This window comes from Cebus imitator, unplaced genomic scaffold, assembly GCF_001604975.1.
Source record: "Cebus imitator isolate Cc_AM_T3 unplaced genomic scaffold, Cebus_imitator-1.0 Scaffold32, whole genome shotgun sequence".
In the NCBI taxonomy this organism is placed as follows: Eukaryota; Metazoa; Chordata; class Mammalia; order Primates; family Cebidae; genus Cebus; species Cebus imitator.
Window position 1 is genome coordinate 2,395,594 of NW_016107347.1, and position 22,819 is coordinate 2,418,412.

The window sequence follows — 22,819 nt, forward strand, 5'->3', positions numbered from 1 at the left end:
AACCAAAAGAGCTTCTGAGAGAGAGAGAGAAAAATAAAAATAAAAAATCCTAGAGGAGAAAGACTGACATGGAACAAAGGAAGGAAGGAAGAGAGAGTCAGAGAGAGAGAAAGAGAGTCAGAGAGAGTCAGAGAGATAGAGAGAGAGAGAGAGAATCAGAGAGAGAGCTGCTTTTATTTTTTTATTTTTTTTATTTTTTACCAAAAGAGCTTCTAAGAGAGAGAGAGAGAGGAAAAAAAAATCCTAGAGGAGAAAGACTGACATGGAACAAAGGAAGGAAGGAAGAGAGAGTCAGAGAGAGAGTCAGAGATAACCACCAATTTAAAAGATAGACAAAGCCTGGATAGACATTCCTTCAAACATGCAAATGGTCTGCAAGCACCCGAATATGTGTTCAACATCATTATTCATTCTTATTCATCATTATTCATTCTTCACTCATCATTAGATACTACTTCTTACCCACTAGGATGGATATAATATTTTTAATGAATAAATGTTAGAGAATATAAAGAAATTAGAACCTCTGTATATTGCTGGTGGAAACATAAAACATTTCAGCTGCTACAGAAAAGTCTGGTGATTCCTGAAAAAGTTAAACATAGAATTACCATATGACCCAGTAAGTCTATTCCTAGATATATAACCAAGAGAACTGAAAACAGGTACTCAAAACAAATATAGGCACACACATGTTCACAGCAACACTATTCACAATAGCCAAAAAATAGATACAACCCAAATGCCCATCAGCAGATGAATGTATAAACAAATCACATATATACAAACAATGACATATTATTCAGCCATAAAAAAGAAATAAAGTGCTAATACTTGTTACCTTTTACAATGTGGATCAATCTCAAAAATATTATGCTAAGTGAAAGCACCCAGAAAAAAAAGGTCTTCGATTGCATGATTCTATTTATGTGACATTTGGAGAGCATGCAAATCTATAGAAACAGCAGATTGGTGGTAGTCAGAGGCTGAGGGGAAGCAGGGAAGAGAGTGGAGTGTAACTACTTAACGGGTACAGTTTCCTTTTGGAGTAATGAAAATGCTTTTGAACTAGACAGAGGTGGTTGTTACACAACCTTGTGAATGTAGTGACTACTACTAAGTGCTCACTTTAAAAGGATTAATTTTATGTTAAATGAATTTTACCTGAATAAAAAAATAAATGCTTATGAAAGAGCTTAGAATTAAGGGCAAAAAATTTTGAAGAACAAGGCAGAAGAGCCCACACTACCTAATGTCAAGATGTATCTAAAAGCTGTACTTAACAAAACAGCACGTTATTCCAACAGAAATATTAAAAAGAACCAAGTGAAATAATAAACTTATGAATATATGAAAAATTTTATATGGCAGAAATGACATTACAAATTCATTAGAAAAAACAGACTCTTCAATAAGTCACACAGGGACAACTAGATACCCATATGGAAAAATACAAATTCAGTCCCCATCTCATCATACACAAAAATTAACACGTAGATTAAATCCCTAGGTGTGAAAAACAAAACTTTACAACTATCAAAATTGAAAATACAGGAGAAGGAGATTGTAACTTCAGGGTAGACAGCTTTCCCTACACAGGACCCAAAAAGTGAGACTATACACAAAACTATTAACAATTTTAAATATATTAAAATTTCAAACTTGTGTCAAACTAAAAACACCATAAACAAAATATAAAAATAAGGTACAGCAAGAGGAAATGTGTAATGCATATTAACACAGAATTCATTCAGAATGTACAAATAACTTCTACAAATAAATAAGAAAAAGGCAGCCAGGCACGGTGGCTCACGCCTATAATCCCTGCACTTTGGGAGGCCGAGGGGGATGGATCATGAGGTGAAGAGTTCAAGACCAGCCTGGCCAACACAGTGAAAGCTCATTTCTACTAAAAATACAAAAAATTAGCCAGGCATGTGGCAGGCGCCTGTATTCCCAGCTACTTGGGAGGCTGAGGAGGCTGAAGCAGGAGAATTGCTTGAACCTGGGAGGCAGAGGTTGCAGTGAGCCGAGATCAGACCATACCATTATACTCCAGCCCAGGTGACAGTGCAAGACTCCGTCTCAAAAAAAAAAAAAACAGAAAAGAAAAGAAAAGAAAAAAAGTCAACAACCCAAAAGAAAACTAGCAAAAAACTGCCAAGTAACTCAGAGATTAAGAAACTCAAACAGTCAATAGATATATTAAAAATATATATTTCACCTAGCTAGCAATCAGGGAAATACAAACAAATTGACATCAGGCTAGAAAAGAGTTTTAAAGTCTAACAATATCATGGTTTGTAAAGGTGCGGGTGGGAGTATAAACTAGTATGATTACTTCAGGGGCTAACAACAAAATTTAGAGTTAATGTAGCTAAATTTTACTAGATTGTAGCTAAATTTGTAGGGTATACCCTACAACCCAGTAATTATATTTCTAAGTTTTTGCCTTGGAGAGAAACACACGTACCCAAGAACATATGTACAGAATGCTTTTGCAACAACAACAACAACAAAAAAAAAAACCTAAACAAAAAACTAAAAATTTATCAACAGGGAAATATATAAATAATTTGAGGTTTAATCACTGAATATCTAGATGGATAACATAATTATATAATTGAACCAGAGCCCAAACACCAAATTGTAAAGATAACATGAAGGGGAAAAAACTTGCAGAAAGACATATAATGTTTAAAAACATGCAAAACTTTATCTAATTTACAGCAACAATACACGTTGTGCAAATATAAAACCATGTACTGAGAATGACAATGTCCAACTCAGTATTAAGATTTACCTCAAGAAGAGTAACCTTCAGCTAAAAGAAGAAAATGTTAAGATTCGACAAAGCTAACTAGCAGTTACACTGACACTCAGTAATATTATCCATTAAGGCTTTTTATGTATGGTTATAACTCTTAAAATAAGAATGATAACATTAAACTTAACCTACCAGAGATCAAAACATGCCATTATAAAACTATGAAATTAAAATAGTGTGGTGCATTTGAGAATATCCAGAAAGATTCACAGGCACCAAAAACAAAACAAAACCCCTCTGCACATATTGGGATGGGATATATCATTTATTTAACTAATCCCTGCTGACAGATATCTGGGTCATTTACAATGTGTCAAGTTACAGCTTCAGGGGACATTTTTGAACATTTCTTTATGCAATAATGTGAGAATTTCCCAAGATAAATCCCTAGAAGAATTGCTAAATCAAAGAATATGCACCATAAATTAGTAGATATAAATAAGTTGCTCTTTATGAAAATTCTATTAATTTACATTTACACCAACAGCACTCAAGGGGAGCCAGAGGCTCAATGTTCACCTCACCCAGGGTGTTACCAATCTTTTTATGTAGAGGGAAAAAATCTAGGTCATGAAGACGTAATGTTTATTAATGACATCACAAAGTAATAGAAAAATAATTCACATTTATTATATGCATAACAGATACATACCAAACACATACAAACTTTGTATCAGATGCCACCTCACTGCCAAGTAGTTAGAAAAGTCATGTATGCATTTTTAATTTTATAAACATACAGATATAATCACACATAGCTATATGTAAATATGTATATAGCTAAATATGAGTAGTTGGAAAAAAGTCATGTGTGCATTTTTAACTTTATAAACATACAGATATAATCATATATAACTATATGTAAATATGTATACATAGCCAAATATAAATACAGTCATTCCTTGACATCCATGAGATATTGGTTCCAGGACCTCCCTTGGAAACCAATATCCACAAATGCTTAAGTCTCTTATATAAAATGGTGTGGTATTTGCATATAACCTATGTACATCCTCTCCTATACTTTAACTCTAGATTACTTACAATACCTAATATAATGTAAATGCTATGTATGGTTAACTTCATTGTTTAGGGCATAATGACAAGAAAAAATAGTCTGTACATGTTCAGTTCAGAAACAATCATCTTTTTAAATTTTTTTCTGATTATTTGCAACCTGTAGTTGATTGAATCCACAGATGTGAAACCTATGGATACAAATGGTTGACTGCACATACATACATAGCAGATCTCAACTTCACACAATGTTAGGAATTCTTTTCAGATGCCAGGGTCTGATTCCTTATCAAAAAACTTCAAAATATTTGCCTCTTATTTCTAATTGTCTGGGGTGTGAGGGGAGTCAGTAGATAAATGGCAGGTAGCTGGAAAAACACTCAAGGAATCGTAGACAGTTTCAACATGCCTTTACTCTCTCTCTGGGTGCAAATGAGCCTTGGTGTGAGCCACATGTACCATGTTAGCAGAGTAATCATACCTTTCACAGGCAATAACGGCTCCAAGTCAAGTACTAGCTCACATGGGTGATCACCTCATGTACCTCACAGGGCATAGTTACATAATGAGCAGAGCTGTGCGCCTGCACTGCAAACTCGCTGAGTCATGCTGGGCTGCAAGTTTGCTTCGACCTATTCTTGACCACAGCACATCCACTTTCCTTACACCAGATAACCCAGACCATATATTAGAAATGCATAAATTAATGATATAAATGCATCTTAGAAAAAAAAACAAAAATAGGGAAAGATAGAGCAATAACTTATCTGAACTCTTAAAAAATGCCAATGACCTAAATGCCTGTACCACAACCTCCCATAGGTGGAAAGGTATCTCTAAGACCCCTGGAATCTGGCTCCAAACCTGCTTTAAGAAAAATATTAAAATGTGAGTCTCAGATCTGAATTTTTCAATAATGCATACAGTCAAAATTAATCTTCTAGAATATTCACTAATAATCTCCACTACTTAGCATAATGATTGGTACATAATACTCAAAACACTTGTTGAATAAATGAATGTGACTAATATTTTTTAACAGTAATATCAATATCACTAAGGGGAGGCCAAGAGACCTACGTAACACGTTGATTATATAAATACGTAAATATCAAAATAAAAGTCAAAAGGAACAACTGTACCTTCATTGCTCTTTGTAATCTCCAGATTACTTAATTTCCTCTTTTAAAAAAAAAACAAAAAACTATCTGTATGACTAGTACCAAAAGTTGTTCTTAAGATATGGAGAACAGAAGAAAACACTTTCAGTGGTATCTCTCAATATTAAGGTTAGGAAATGACAGTACTTCCCATCAGAGGTGTGTTTAGTTAAAAAATAAAAATAAAACATTTTTTTAAAAGGAAATTATAACCTTAAATCAAAGAAAATTGTGCCACAGGAGTAGTAAGAGTCTTCAAAGGGTCTGAGGCCTCAGGCAAGGGCTCTTTTCCACAGAATCTATCTTAAAGTCTTAGGTAACAGGTGAAGGTGTGTAATTGATAATTAGGCTCAAGAAATGACACCTGAAAACAATTTTGTAAATATACTCAGTACCTTCAGGCTGACATATAGCACACTCAATAAACTATACTTTTAAACTAATGAGAAATGAGAATGTATAGAAGTCATTTATTCATTTTCACATTTTAAATTAGTATAGATTTCATTACGTAAATAATCATAATATGTAAATACGGTTTAATCATTTCTAAAGTGATTTTTAAACTAATTTTTATATACAAAAAGACACTAATTCCTATTTGGTAGAATACATTTTATCTTTGTAATATTTGTGATGTATGAACTAAATTACTGCACACTCTTCAGTTCCCTACTTCATAAAATTACTTGTATTTCATATGCATGAGCTAGAAAAAAATCTTTAAAGATTCAATCAGTTCCTTCATTTCATAAATAAAAACATCAAGGCACAGAGAAGTTGAACAGCTTATCTAAATATACTTCAACAACCAAGGACAGTGGTGAAACTAAAGGCCCTGTCTCTTAACACTGAGTCCAATGTTCTTTATAATATGTAATGATGCCTTCCTTCTGGACTATACTAAACTGAAAAACAGATCATTGGAAAGAATGTCATGTGAAGGAGACTTTTCTTTTTTTTTTAATGAGAAATCCTAACACCCAATCTGAAAATAAAACTCCAGTGCAGTCTTCTAACAGGAATAAAGTTCTAGCAAAAATTCGACAGCAGTGAAAATAAACTTTTCTCACAGAATTTGCATAACTAGGGAAAATAAAAGTAGTAATATGATTTTCCTATCCAAGAAATACATGGAATCAGCCCAAACCAAGTTAATTTTTTTTTTAAGAGGCAGTCTCTGTCTCTCAGGCTGGAGTGACACAGCCTAACAACACAATCATAGCTAACTGCACCCTCAAACTCCTGGGCTCAAGTGATCCTCCCACCTCAGCCTCCAACTACAGGGAGGCACCAACCACTATGCCCAGTTATGTGCATGTGCACGCATGTGTGTGCATGTGCAGGTGTGTGCAGTGACAGGGTCTCACTATGTTGCCCAGGCTAGTCTCAAACTTCTGGCCTCAAGCAATCAATCCTCCCACCTCCGCCTGCCATATAAGTTATATATTTCTACAGTTTTCAAACAACAGTAAACAAAACATTTGCCTAGTTAAAAATAAATTAAACTGGCTGCTCTACCTTTGGAGTAGCCAATCCTTTGTTTCTTTCCTTCTCTAATAAACTTGCTTTCACTTAAAAAAAAAAAAAAAATTAATGTTTACCTTGTACTACTGATTTCTAGAAGATACTTAGCTTCTGTGTTACCAACTTTCCAATCTTAGGCATAAGCTCCATTTGAAAGTATCCATAACTGTAAAAATGAGATCTGGTTGGGTGCAGTGGCTAACACCTGTAATCCCAACGATTTGGGAGGCCAAGGTTAGAGGACTGCTTGAATGCAGATCAGCCTGGGCAACAAAGTAAGACCCCATCTCTATTAACAAAAAATTAACACTTAGCCCACTGTGGTCATTCACACCTGTATTCCCAACTGATGCCTATAGTTCCAGCTACTCAGAAGAAAATACTTTAGATACATTTAAAGGACTATGTTCTAAATAGGGCCAATACAAGTTATGCCTAATCTTTTTATTATTTTTTTATAAAGGGCCTTTATTGAAGACTGTATTCTTACTTTAAGACACCATCCCCCCTGCTTTTGCATCTTATCTCTCAATACTGCCTTGCATTTTGTTTATATCTTCTCTTGCGGAATTTGTTACTTAGCCATGGACACATTCACTCAACAGACATACAATTTTATTAAGGACCAAATGTACTTCAAATATTGGAGATACAAACATAAATAAAATATAGTGATCTGTTCTCAAGGAGTACATCTATTGAAAGAGACAGGTAAGTAAGCAAATGATTGTAAAACACTTTAAATATGCAATCATAAACAATACACGAGAAAGATTAAAAAAAAGAAAAACTACCTAATGACAGGGAAGTAAGGGAGTAAGTCTATATGTGATGTTATGGTTTGAATGCGTCTTCCTCAAAGTTCATGTGTTAGAAACTTAATCCCCATGCAACAGTGTTCAGGAGTAAGACCTTTAAGAAGTGATTAGGTCCTGGGGGCAGAGCCCTCATGAATTAATGCCATTGTCACAGGAGTGAGTTCCTGATAAAAGGATAATTTATGCCCACTTCCTCTTCCTCTCTCTCACCCACTCTCTTGCCATTCCACCTTTCTCCATGGGATGACACAGCAAGAAGGCCTTCATCAGATGCCAATGCCATGCTTTTGGACTTCTCAACCTCCTGAATCATGAGCCAAATACATTTCTATTGTTTACAAATTAACCAGTCTGTGGTATTCAGTTATAACAATGAAAAAATGACTAACACATGTGGATGTGGGCTACCTCAGCTGTTAACAAGTAAAACACTAAAAAGAACCTGAAGATCAAGAAACACTATTAGAAATAACATTAAGTGAAAAAACTCAAAGTAATTCAAGCAAATAAACAGTGATGATAGAAAACAAAATCTTAAACTACATTACCATGGGACTAAATAATCTTTATAAATCTATTATAAAGATTGTGAGTTTAATATTAAGAAAGCCCAAAAGAAATATTAATAAGAGAAAATAAACATTTCATCATAACCCTGAAAATCTTCTCATAAAACCCAAGAGAAATTGTGTAAAAGTTATTATAGCTTTTAGAGCAAATGAGCAAACTAGTACTTGAACAATTTCGGATTCCCTGAAACATTTAACTATATCCAATAAATACTTTTCACTTATTAAGAACATTGTGCATTATGTCATCTCCTGAAATGTCCAGCCCTCACTGACCTACATGAAAATCAGGACTCACATTTTGGCATTCTGCATTTTAACCATGCCATAATAATACTCCTCATTTCTGAGAAGAATGAAACACACTGATATATTCAGTGATTTTATAATCCTGAACTAATAAAAGCAAAGTCACTGTTACTTTGTTTCAAATCAAAATCAGACTTTAAACAAGCATATACAAAATGTTATCTGATGAGAAGCCCCAGAATATACAGCCTCTTCTAAATTACTATATCTGTGAACGGCACAGAAAATGAAAACTCAGACTATCAAAAAAAATGAGAGCCATATGATACTGTCAGAATCTGAAAGAACTTATTTTTAAAAATCTAGATTTGCCAGAACCGTGCCTTACTCCATGAAACAAAAATGTCCAAACTATTACCTTATCCCAAACGTAACCTATCTCAAAGACCCAATGGTCTGTCTCAATAAGAAAATGAGACAGAGACCTCCATGCAGTTCAATCTGTTTTTCCACACAGTCCCTTCCTAATTCTTTTTTATCTAGCTACATTTTGTCACAGAGCAACTCTTAGAGGATTTGTGCTAGGGAAGTTTGATGAGCAACTGCATTCTGTGTGGTGAGAGGCAAGACAAAAAGAATCCTAGTGACTGTCCACATTTCCAAATGTACTCGGAGTTTTGAATTGCATAAAAACCTATTCCAGCACCAAAACAGTTGAGACTACTGAAGGGGCTACCATCAGAACAGAGGAAACTAGACTGAGAGCTGTATAGATCAATTTGTTCTCTCCGACTACAAAGATGAAAAGGGTATTCATTCAGTATACAAGTGAACCAAAAAAAAAAAAAAAAAATGCAGCAAAGACATCTACATCACTCTGTTGTTGACAAATGTCAAATATAAACAGACCTCACAATAATTCGCATCTGGGTAAAGGGAAGTGGGAAAAATAACCATGAGCAATTTATAAGGGAAATGGAACATCCAGCAGACCTACTAGAGGATAAAACAATGTGAGGTCCCCCAAACAGGAGCACAAAGCCCTAAATAAAAAACAGGATTTAATAAAAGGCCCAGAAGAGGGATGAGATGAAGAAAGATACCAAGAAAATTAAAATCACAATAGTGAGATTTGAAATCTCTACTCCTGTAATAAAACTGAATCAAGCAAAAAACACAAATCATGACATGAAGAACTCAAGAAACTCTCACTAAAGCACACTGCAACCTGAACTAGCCACATTTCAAGTGCAATATTCATATATAACTAGCGGCTATGGTATTGGACAGCGCAAAGGTTTAGAGTGATTCTGTCTAGCACAATGTCACACAGCTAGTTAGTATAACTAAAATGCAACCTTATTTCTAACTCCAATGCCTATATTCTTTCCCTTTAAGGAAACTATCAAAGCTAAACATACACCTGACCCTCAAGTATTCAATTCAGACCAACAAAATTATGACTGGAGTGTGAAACTTAGTAGGTATTCAAATGAACAGTTCATAAGCCGGGTTTTTTTTTTTTATTTATATAACGCCATTACATAAAACAAATGCCCATTTATATAATGCCATTATATAAAACAAATATCAGTTTCAAAAAAAAAAAGTCAATTTTAATTATTGAGGTCTATTATGTACACAAAGTATACTTTATGCATATAACATTTATGTATGTTATAACCACTTCTTGTTTTGGGTACTGAAAAATCATAGATACTATAACCATAATCAATATCAATCTACACATTTGATACATCCTTATCATCTATAAAGTATCTCTGTAGTGTTTGAAAATTCTGGATTATTTATGAACTACTTAATAGAACGGAACATATTGGTTTCCTCATGAAAACATACTAAATTCATGTAATACCACTAATATAAATTAAAGCATTAATTAAATACAGCATATATTTCTTACTGCCCATGGCCATGTCACCCAGAAACCTTTAAGTTATCTCAGGCTCTCTTTTCCTCCTACTTTTGCCCCATATTTAGCCAACCACCATTTTCTGTGAAACTTAATAGTTTAACACCTCTTAAACCAACCACTTTTCTCCACTAATTTATTTCATTCTCCACTATCACCACTGTGGTCCAAGCCAATATATTCTTTGTGACCCAGACCCTCTTAACTTGTTATCCTCCTGCTTCTCACCATCCAGTAAATAATCACTGCAACCAAAGTGATTATTTAATTTTTTTAATTTAAAATCATGTCATTTTCTTGCTTTTATTAAAATCCTTCAACAACTTCTCTTAGTATTTATGACAAAGACCAAAATATTTAACTACAAATTCTCTAGAATCCTGATTAGAATTTGCAAACTCAACAACAACCAGGTTAACTACTGATTTATTTATGTTTACTTATTTCACACTCCGAGTAGCGCTGGGTTGTGGCTTGAACATTACCACCTAAAAATAAATTCTATGTTGCCATAACCTCTAATTTTTCAAGAGAAATAAAAAATCCAGAGTTTTACATAAAACCTCCTGATCTGTGAATGCTGACAAGTAATTGAAACTTTTATAACAACAATAAAGAGGCCAAAAAACTTGTAACCAGGCCAAACCTGACCTCTCACCTAGTCTCATCACCTAGACCCACACACTCTACATCAGCCATATTTAACGCTTCTCAGATCCTCAGTGATGCCAAGCTTTTTTACCTTATGGCTCTCACATATGTTGTGTCTTCTGCTTTGACCATTCTTCCCGTCAATCCCCAATTCTACTTCACTGATCTCCTACTCATCTAAGTTTCTGAGCCACACTTCCTCAATGAAGTCTTCCTTATTTCCACTGCCCCTCCACCCCCACTGCATAGACTAGCTCACCCATTATGTGCTCTGATAGCACTGAATACAACTTCATAACATTCATCACACCTCAAAAACAAAATTATTTAATGCCCATCATCTCTCCTTAGATGAAGGTTCCATAAAAGCAGTGCCTGCCACAGTAGGCATACATTTACTGCCAGCCAGTTTGGGTCCTTTAGACAATAAGATTCTAGTATGCTTTTAAATATTAATCAAACTGTACCCAACTTTTCAGAAAATATACAATATTTAAAGCAAAGTAGATTCCGAATAAAAAAAATCCATTACAATTATAATCACTAATGATATTAATAATAATAGTTAACATTTATTGATCATTCACTAAACGCTAGGCACTATGCTGAGTGCTTTGCATGCACTATCTCTTTCAACACAACAATCTGTAAAGTAGGTATATACCACTGTTATACAAAGGAAACAACGTAACATAGAGTTTAAAAACTTCTCAGTATCACAAATCTTATCAGTGGCAAGCTATGTATGAATCTATACAGTCTAACTCCATAACTTAAACACCAAATTATTATACCCTAATCTATTAATAAAGAAATATTAACTAAACAAGTATCTCTTAAATACTGGAAATAAAAAATGGTGGCCATGATTTATTTTGCATTACTTGTCAGCTAAAGGACATTCCTCAGCGCTCTATCCTGTACCCTTAAACACACACACACACACACACACACACACACAATTAAGATAAATTGTAGATTTGTTTTTTTCTAAATTAGGTAAGTTCTGACCAAAACCCAAAATATGTATGATCTTAGTACCAACTGTAAAAACGCTACTCTTCTGAATTATTTTTAAATAAGTTAATGTTTACATATTTGATGTTTTCTGTTTCCACATTTTAAACATACACTTAATTTAAAATGTATTTCCTTGCTCAAAGTAGAAGAAAGTGTATTACTAGAGACTCTTTTCTGATATAGTAAACAACAGCAAATAATATGCTAAAGCAAATGTAAACTGATATAACCACAGAAACATACAGAGATAACACAAGGATCCTTTGCTATCTGAACTCTATTTGAATTCTCTTTTTCCAAAACTCAGGAACCGAACAGATTCCAAAAAATGCATTGGAATCTATCCAGACTCACTTGTATCACTTGCTATCCAGACACTTAGCATGCAGAACTTAAGAGTATGGCTCACAAACCACCCCTTGCTATCAGAACAATAACCAAACTCTCATTCCAAACTCAGGAACCCAGTAGTGTTAGATAGCTAAATACATACGCACATATATCCAAGGGTTTTATAAATTTAAGAATTCCTGTTTAAACTATTTATATAGACTTTTAAAAATGTGAATAAAAGGCACATATCTGTATTTTCATTCAGATTTCATATTTTAACTCCATTTACTGAAAATTTTTGTGTAAATGTCTTTAAACTAAAATGTGGTCATATTATTTTAAACTTTTAGACCATGCAAAGTGAGCTTTTTAAACTCCTTACTACATGACAGATTACTATTCATAATAGAGCTAAATAATGTTAATGTCAATGTGTGGCTGCTATGAAACAGCTCTAAAACTAGTCTTAACACTTTTTTTCAATATATTTCATAGGTAATACAAATACCATGGGAAATAAGATTTTCAAGGAAAATTATTTTCAGTGTTCATTTTTCAGTAACATATTTCACAGATCATATTAGAGTTCTTAAAATCACAACAAGAGAAGGGCAAAATTAAAGAAACAAATCCAAGAGTACAGAAGTTGAAAATGGCAAAAAATCCAAATTAACTTAGTTACAAAAGAATGGCATGAAACAATATTAGAAGTAACTACTCCCAAAGTTCATCCAAAAGTCAAACACACGAGTAATGAATTAACTAGGTTGAGAAAAAAGAAACACCAGTTCTCATTAAAACAGTGCATTTCCCCAAATATTTAATGTAGGCTCACATGAGAGCCTAAGCTTTTTGTGTGCTTGACAAAAAAGTTAAAACTATCATCAAATGGGAACTGAATTCAAGAACATGATTTTTTTTCCCCACATACTCAACAATTATTTTAAGAAGCAGGGAAAACATGACAGGTTTAAGAAAAGTCAACTACTTTCCCAAACTCTTTTGAGTACAAATACAAAAATCATAAAAATTTTAACTAGAGCACCCATTTTATCCTAGTTTGGCTATGCTCTCCCCAGAGCTCAGTTTAGATTTGATCATCTGAAAGCAAGTGAACCCGTTAATCAAACAAATTCTAATAGTTGCTTGACACAGGCCATCTATTACCTTAAAAAAGAGAATCAGTAAAATTAAATTTTACAAAAATAAATCTTGTCTACAAGCCTCACAACGTGCAATAACTTAGGATTCAATGATACCTTTTAACTTAACTGATTTCACATGGAGCACCAACACGTACTCAAAAAAGAACAAAAAGCAGGATATTTTCACGTTAAGAAATGACAGTTATATTTTGCCCACGTTTGTCATCCTAAAAAGCTAAGATTCACTGCTAAGCTTCAACTACAAGCCAGAAAATGAGAGCCCTGTGGGATAGCAAACCCAAAAGAGCTGTCAAGGTTCAATGCATTGCTTTCACATGATGGCACAATGACTGACTGCAACATATTCTTAATAAATACAGGCACAGCTTATGTCACCATTTCTTTAGGTTAAGTTTTCATACCTCCCTTCCCAGATGTTCACATTAAACACAACTCTGAAAGCAAATGTTTCTCTTATATAAAACCAAAAAGAGGAACGACTTAGGACTCTAAGAACTTTAAACTGCTTAGTACATGACAGATTACTATTCATAATTGAATAGGATCCAGTCTATGGTTTTATTCCGTCAGTCTTGAATTAATACAATTCTTACGACTCGAAAAATTACATTTTACTGCAAGAAAAAAAAAAAAAAAAAGACAGATTCGATCCAATAACCGTACCTTGCTCTGCCAAATGTTAGTACCAGAACTTCTGAAATAAACAAACCTGTGTCTATGTTCATCGGGTCCATGGATCAGGAAGACTCCAGGGTTTTTAGCCCCTTTACCGGCATCTACATGTGGAATCAACACATCTTCTAAACCCAAATCAAAGCGTTTGTGTTTTGAAGAGTCTGGAAGGAAAAAGAATGCCCCAAAACACAGGGTGATGAAGGCACTAAGGATAAGGAGAAGAATAAACTTCTCAGAAAGTCTCAAGGTAGCCCTGTGATGTGGGAAGGAGGGTGGCCCCAGGTTCAGAGGTGGTATCCTACGTCCAGAGAGGGGCAGCAGGGCTGGGGTAGTCATCGTTTACGCTCTTGGACAGAATACTTTAGAAAGTTCTCATCTTACACCAAATGTACAATACATTGAACTGTCTTCAAAATCTTGGCAGAAATGGGAAAACTCAATTTCGCTCCTCTTAAAGGACTGTTGTGCTTTTTAAGTGGGCACCTCTTTCACGCCCATTTCCACTCAGAAGCATGTGTGACCTCCCCTAAAAGATCACAAGTTTATGACCGGCGACATCCTCTGTAACATGTGTGCTTCATCGGGTTATTACAAGCCTTCTCTTCTTTCCTAGGGGTAGATCAGGCAAGCCACACTGCAGAAAAGCTGCAAGGTGGGTCCTTCCATTCCTGCACCTCAGTGAGATGCACCAATGTAGTCTTCCGCCCCGAAAGGGAGCCTCGCGACATCCGAGGAACTGTGGAAGGTTCACTTGATCTCCTTCGACGCTTCTATTCCAGAATCTCTTCACCTCCGCCGTGGAAAAAATGAGGGTCTCCCACGGACCTCTGCGAACAGGGAGGACGGTCTCCCACCTCGCCGGGAAGCCGAGGCAGCAGCGCTGGGCGAAGTCGCAGGAAGGAGTTCTCGGCCGCCTGCGCTTCCCTGCGCTGCCCGGCAGGAGCCCGGCGCCCGGCTGAGCTCCGGCGCTGCCCACTCGACGGCTGGCGCGAAGGGCAATCGCCTCCGGAGTACCTGAGCCCGGCCAGCCACCGCGGCCGCCGCCGCTGTTGCTACCGCACGGGTCTGTCAGGGAGCGGAACTTCCTCCTCCGGCGGCCACTGAGAAGCCCCGGCGTGTACGGCGGGGAGGGGACGCGCGGCGACCGCCCCCGCCCGGCTCCTCCTCCTCCGCCTCCTCCTCTCCGTGGCGGGTTGTGAACCCCGGCGCCTGCTCCCCGAGCTAGGCCACCGGCCGCAGCGGCCGAACCCCGCGCATCCGCGGCATGGGAAGAAACCGAGCCGCGGCCCACGCTCCGAGAGCCCGGGGCAGGCGCCGGCTCATTCCCCGTTCAGCCGTGGGACGGCGGGAGGCCCGGGGCGCGCGGGAGCCGCCGCGCCGCTGGCGGACAGAGGTCGGCCGTGTCTCCTTTCCGCCCGGCCGCGGGGGCCTCCGCCCCGCCTCCGGTGGCTCGCGGCTGCTCGCTCTGGCGGCGGCTGCCGGAGAGGCAGCGCGCCCACGCCGCGCGGCGCTGCGGCCTGCTCCTCGTCTCCTGCCTCCCCGGGCCTGGTGAGCGCAGCAGCTGCTGAGCCCACACGCGTTGGGCGCACGCCAGAGAGGAACGGGAGGGCTGGGGCGACGGGGCGATGGGGCGCGGGCCGGCCTACCCGCCCCGACTCGCGAGTGGGCGTCCCCGGGCGATGGAGTGTGAGGTGCGCGCGCACGCTCCTGGCCCCGCCGCCGCCCCTCCCCCGCCCCGCCCGGCCGACCGGCCGCCCGGCCCTCCGGCCCACGCTCGGGCCTCGTGCCCCTGCCGGCTCCGGCAGCCCGGAAGCGTCCTGCTGCTGCAGCCGTCTGAGCGCGAGAGAGGAGGACGGCGCGGATCCGCGTTGCCCCGAGAACTTCACCGGTGCCCAGGGCCTTGCCACCGCCAGTTCGTGGGGTTGACCCGGTGTTTGGACGAGAGGGAGCGAGGGCTTGGGTCGCGAAGGTTTCCCTGAAATTAAGGGTCGCTGGAGTTAACGGCTTAGGTTAACGTTTAGTGTGGCTCTGTGAAGTCTTGTCTTCAATTATAGACCATCAGGCCCCAGGATTCAGCAACAGGGTCTCAAACTTCCATGCAGCCCATGCTCACGTTGTTGGGCGCCCGAGGTTCCATTAATGGACAGAGAGAAAAACATGTGCCAGGTTCCGTGTTAAAAGGGTGACCCTGCTCCTTAAGCTGGGCGTTTTTTCGGAGGAATCTAGGTACCCCCGATATGACAGACGCCTCCTCATGGTTCAGTGTCTGGGGCCCGTTCTGTCATCTTCACGCTCCTCACCACCACCCCGCCCATAAAAGAGGTAATAGGGACGAATGAGGAGGTGCTGAAACCCAAAAAGGCAGCATTATTGTTTACATTCAGCCTTAAAAACAATCTGAATCAATTCTGCTCTCCATAGTATTGAGAAGAGCCATGTTGTGATTAAGTGCAAAAGATTTCCTTGCAAGGTACGTAGACTCTTGCATCTGATTTACTTGCAGATTGTTTAGTTCTAATATTGTCATTTCCTGTACACATCCTTTACTGATGACTGGGAATTGGAGAGGAGGCCCTTAAATGTCAGGAGAGTAAAAGTCAGCCTTTGCTTAAAAATCAGGCAAAAAAGTCTCAGGTTGATTGGTACAATTCATAATTACATTCCAGTCTCCCAGTCTGCACTATTTCTAGAAGCTTTGCATATCTAACTGCCTACCACATGACAAAAGAAGTCATTGTCACTGACCCTGCTTCACCAAATAAAAAGTAAAAATGTTGAGGGCCACCTCTCACCAGTTCACCAAGGGAGACTGGTTAGCAAGAAGTGTCCAGTCCCTGTTGAGATTTGTGTTGGACAGTTGTGAAGAGTAGATGTAAGAAACTTTATGCCTTCCCAATGTGTCTTTATAAAATGTGCCAAATTTAAGAATAAGTCTCTAATGTTGAGACTCTGTAAGTCAAAGAAAAGGGAACACACTTTTCCTACTGTTGAGGTCATTATTTTCCGTGAAAAGTTCAGGGGAAATAAATATTGAACTCTGAATGAAATAGCAAGTTATATAAATCTTTAAAAGTATTACCTAGGTTGACACCAAACTTAGCCACAAGAGATGTCAATCATGAAACCTGACATAACCTAGTTGACAAGTGTGACTTAAGTAAGACCTCATGGCTGATGGAGAAGCCTCCTTTTTCTTTGTCTATTTTGCAAAATTCATTTTTACTTCATGAGAGTAAAAATGTAAATTAGGGGTTATTACAGATATCCAAATGCAGTCTGCAGTTTTAAAGTCATTGATAACCAGTTATTACACGCCCTATACCAGCACCCAAAATATTGTATACATAGTATTACAAACTCTTCTCAAGACAAGTCTGAGCTTTTAAAGAATCATATTGTTTTAAAAAAGCAGGTTGCAAATATATTCATTAATTGTGATTACATGCACTTAAAAACAAAAAACGGAATATTTGAAAAAGATTGCAACTGATCTGTTAATATCATGTAATCAGATTAATATGTAAACAGATTAATCATCTGTTAATCATATGTAATACTGGTATTACATATGATTTTCTCCATTGTATACTGTTGTATTATATTTACAATTAAATAAATGTTATAAAGGAACTGGTACCTGAAAAAGTTAAGGTCAGATTTCAAATAGGTGGACTCAGTGGTATCAAGATGAACACATAGGCCGGCCCATCTTAGGGCAGTCAGCAGAAACACTATGTGGCCTGTTTTATGTGTGTGTGTATGTGTGTATACACTTAACAACAGGGAAGGATCATTCCAGATAATCTAAAGAGAATATTTCATTTGCAAAGAGCAGTTAAGCTTTGATCAGATTCCAAAGTGATGATTTCCCTTTTACAAATCCATATAAATATTTTAGAATTAATAAATTACTAATGAACTTTACTCCTACACATTTAAAGGACCATTCCTAAGATCCACTCATGTATTGCAATGTGAAAGTTACTTGTATTTGGCCAGGCGCAGTGGCTCATGCCTGTAATCCTAGCACTTTGGGAGGCCGAGGTGGGTGGATCACCAGAGGTCAGGAGTTCAAGACCAGCCTGGCCATGATGGTGAAACCCTATCTTTTAAATTAAAAAAAAAAGAAAGTTACTTGTATTTGTTCAACCATATGTTGACTTTTCTATTATTGAAACCATTTGACACCTGTTATGTATACACACACACACACACATATATCTAGCTCTGTTTTAAGTGAAGCTGAAGTAATGTGCTACAGGAAAAAAAAAAAAATACAGCTGGTATGCAAAAAGAGGCTTTTGATTTACTTATGTAACCTGTTCCAACTAGTGCCCAAAATGTCTAAGGAAGATGGTAGAGGAGAAATTACTGGACATGACCACTGAATGTGTAGGGAAATAGCAGGCTTCCGCCCTGCTCCTTCCACTCTTGCTTTCCTCTATGAGGCATTTTCCCCAGAGGTCAGGGGTAAACTGAAGTTCAGTGCTATGAAGCCCTCAAGTTAGATTCATGAAAGTCAGCAAACTCAAAAAAGCTTGGCTGCCTCTCCTATCCAAAGTACTTGAGGCTCATTTGCTTATAAAAGACTCATTTGTTGGAGGACTACTATTTGACAAATCCTGTACTAGGTGTTAGGGATTTGGAGAAGTAAGTCAGAATCCTTATGCTCAGTGAGCTTGCAGTCTGGTGTGGAGAAATAGATGAACACTGGCAATTACAAGACAGTGGGAAGAATGCTGTTGGGACAAAGCATCATGGGCTTTGCGGAAAGAAACGCTGAAGGGGCACCAGAGTGAGGAGGTGGACTGGGATCCAGCGTCACCTGAGCTGAGCCTTTAATTAACCATAAGAGAAGGGTCACGCTCCAGCTTAGGTAGCAGAACATGCACCGGCACCCATAGCTGGTTCTTCCTGTCATTTACCCAGAACAATTCCTGCTCTGCTCTTGCAGTAAATAGCTTGTCTGGCCCTAATCTCCCAACACTCTTGAGCTGGCAAAGTGAAAATGGTGGGGCAGTTCTATTATATTGCGAGTAAAATGGGTTCACAATAACTAATGGGTATTGTCAACGTGTGTCTGTTATCAAAGACATAGATGGTATATTTGTGCTTTCACAGGCAGTACTCTCTTATTTCAGGCAATGCTTTACTTCTTTAAATCCGTTAATAAAGTGGAGCTCTTTAAATGTGTATGAGTACTGAACTAGGAGTCAGAAGACACAGATTTCAAACCTAGCTCTACTCCTGAGTTTCCTTATTTATAAAACGTAATAGTCCTTACCTATTTTATAGGACTGTTTAAGGATCAAATGAGTTATTGTTTCTAAAATGCTTTAAAGACTTGTTTGTTCTATTCAGAATAATAGGCTGCTGATGGTTGTAGTGTTTGTGGCTTGGAAACATGAAATTTCAGTTTGCCTAGCATCCATTTAGAAAACTATCTTTTCCTCGGTCTTAGTCTGTGGGTCTAGATTGGGATGACCTCTCAACCACCCACCATAGCACTCGCTCCCGCAATCAGCTGGATCCAGGGATGTTACTCAGATTTGACTAACTTGTACTCTACATTTCCCTGGCCATATGATTGATTTGGAGAAGGGCAAGTGACTCAAACCAAGCTAATCTGAACCTTCCTTAGGTTATTTCCTGTTGTCATCAACAAACGTGGCATCTCTTTTCCATAGAATTACCAGCCCTGAGCGTGCTATAACCTTAGAGCTGCCAGTGGCCTTCTTGCCACCATGGGGGGAAGTTCACTACTAACGGAGCAAATGTAAGCAAAGAGCTGAGACACTGAGAGGGAAAGTTTCCACACGGTATCAGTTGAGTCCTTGGCACAGGTGGATCTGGGTCTTGTGGGGCCTGAAGCATACGTAATTTGAGGCGTCCTCTTTAAGAAAAATAATAGAAAATGAATTATAAAAGTGCATTTTGCTAAACTGAATGCTGTCACAAGTGAGTATGTCTTAATAATGCTGAGACCACACCACCACCAGCCAACCCGTGTGACCAATGGAGCAGTGTGATGGATAGGAAATCGGAGTAGAAAAGAAGCCACGATCTTAACCAGTCATGATTGAAATATTTTATTTTTACAAGATTTAGAAAAACATGATATGTAAACACATTGCTAGGCTCTCCCAGAGCCCAAGCCAGGACCAAGCAATTAGTAATCCAGAAATTTAAACTTCACTGGGTTCGTCATAAATCTATTTCTCTGAATCTGGGTATATCTAAGGCTACTTCATCTTTTGAGCTTCTCAGTTACATAAGCCTATAAATTCCCTTTTCAGTCAGAATTAGTTTCTGTGGCTTACAATCAAGAGTCTTGACTAATACACAGCGTATCTTTACATGGAGGTATTGTGGCTGGAAGGAGTATGTGAAGTTTCAGTAGTTTTAAAGTATAAGGAATCAGGGACCAGAAGGAACCCACTCTTTCAGGTAGGCCACAAGCTTGGGGCAGGGACAAAATCAGAATGAAACCAAGAGATGTCTGTTTGCTCAGCCAGGGGACGAAAACCTAAAATTGAGAGGGCTGGGCAGATGTGACCACAGAGGTATATCAAACCTAGCAACCCCTACAGAAACCTTCAAAACTGGATCCTCATATCCACCTTTATGAAAAGGAATTTGACTCCAAAAGAGGTTAGGCATTCTTTATAAATCTTTAAGTGTTTTAAATCTCCTCTGGCAGCTAGTTTGAGAATATGTTTCATTGACATATTCATTATTATTGAGCACTGACTCTCAGTTGATGTTTTGCTGTGTTCTAGGCATCCAGAGATGAATAAAACATGAGAGGCAGCTGTATGTGATGAAAAGAACATGGGCTCTGGCGCTGAAGAAACCTGGGCCTAATCTTGCCTCTGTCATTTGCTTGCATGATCTTGGAAACAAAGGAAATCTTACTTAGTCTTAGTTTATTCATCCATAGAATCAAGATAAAAATACATACCTCATAGAGTTGTTATGAGAATTAAACTCAATAATGTATGTTATAGTGTTTCCACCCATAGTTGGGATTCAATAAGTATTAGCTATTGTTTTTATTATAGGTATTAGAAAAAGCAAGAGCTGGCAGATAGAGGAAGGAAGAGCCTTTGAAAATACTTAGAGGGGCCAGGTGCAGTGACTCACACCTGTAATCCCAACTTTGGAAGCCTGGGCAACGTAGTGAGACTGTGTCTCCACAAAAAAATAAAAAGTAGCCAGGCATGGTGATGTGCGCCTATAGTCCTAGCTACTCAGGAAGCTGAGATGGAGGATAGTTTGAGCCCAGGAGTTCAAGGTGTAATAAAGCAAGTACTTGTCTCGAAAGAAAAGAGGGAAGAGAAAGGAAGGGGGGGGAGGAGGGAAGGGAAGAGAAGAAAGCGGGGAGGCAAGGAATAGATGAAAGAGAAAAAGCATGGCGTATGTTAAGAAAACCTCCTCTCCCATAGCTTGAGCCCAGGAGTTCAAGGCTGCAGTGAGCTGCGATCGTACCACTGGACTCCAGTCTGGCAAGACCTTGTGTCAAATGAAACTAAAGAGAGGGAAGGAAGGGAAGAAAGGGAGGGAGGAAAGAAGGAGGGAAGGAAGGAAAAAAGGAAGAGAGAGAGAGAGAGAGGGAGGCAGGGAGGGAGAAAGACAAGACAGAAGAATGAGAAAGAGCGTGGCCTGTGTGTTAAGGGAAGCTCCTCTCCCTTGGCACCATGTTTCCATGGGAGGAGGGGGGACTTCCTACTGGAGTACTAGTTCTGGCTTACACCACTATTCTTCACACTCAGGCGTGAGTTACTTGATTGGTGACTACTGTTATATTCATTAGCTCATAATTATTGATTGGGTGGAACTAATAAATTTATTCATTTTTAACCTTTCTGCCCTAGATCAGTGCAGACAGTGATCTTGGATAAACATAATTTGGCTGAAGACCCAAACGTCCCGTTAGTGGGCTGTTCCAAGGCTGAATTCTGTGGGGGCTGAGAGTCAGCAGAGATTGTTGGCAAGCTCTTTGGGGTTACAGATTTAGAACCTAATTTTATTAGCTTATCTGTAATGAAGCATAAGGGTAGATCGATATAATATAGATAATCAAGTTTTTTAAAGTCTCCATTTGACTTTCTCCTCTTATCTTATTTCATCCAAAGTTGGGGGTTGGGAGACAGGCGTGCAATTTATTGACCCTCTGGACACTGAAAGTAGTTCATTATGACTAGAACATAAACTGTAAGGAAGCGATGGTGACAGATAAAGATGGAGAAGTACACACAGAAATATTTCTACTCAACTTGGTGCAGTAACATCATGTTTTGATCTACTCCTTTTCCTCCACACAAAGAGAAATGATGGCTAAAAAATAGAAAGAGAAAGCCAAAAAGGCATAACTAGGCTCAAGAACAAAATGAACATTTTCATGGATCTAAAGTGGAACCAAAACAGAAAGCATTCAGCAAGGCTGAAGCTACAAGCCCACTGGGGTCTCCGCTTCAAATGCCAAGATTTTCATCCCCTGCAAGGTGAAAGGAAATACAGATGCTTCAAACTCAGTTGAGGGCAGGAGCCAGGCTTAGCGCTTGAAGCCCGGAGCTCCTGAAAGGAGGCTGAAAATAAACCACTGCCTACCCACTACCTGGAGAAGTGGAAGAACAAAGACACAGCCTTGGAATCAGGAACCAAGCCAAGCAGCTGGCCGTGTGACTCGGCCTGTGGCATCACTTGCGATAGGAGCATCAAGATGCCAGCTTTAGATCCAATTCTAGAATGGAGGTCTTGGGAGACATGTGGAGGCAAAATCACTAAACATGGAGAGGTGAGCCCAGAGGGAGGGAGAGAAAAAACTAAAACAAAACAAGGAAAAAGCAATTTAAAACTTCCCCTCAAAATGAG

The 22,819-nt window shown here is 38.7% G+C and overlaps 1 protein-coding gene across 1 annotated transcript in view; it reads right to left on the minus strand.

Moving 5' to 3' along the window:
- Window positions 1–15,128, minus strand: part of MAN1A2 (mannosidase alpha class 1A member 2) — a 162,360-nt gene extending 147,232 nt beyond the window's left edge. Inside the window, exon 1 of the mRNA XM_017524176.2 lies at window positions 13,980–15,128. Coding sequence (XP_017379665.1) covers window positions 13,980–14,281 — 302 coding nt within the window. The 5' untranslated portion in view covers window positions 14,282–15,128. The remainder of the gene's footprint in view (window positions 1–13,979) is intronic.
- Window positions 15,129–22,819: the final 7,691 nt, after the last annotated feature.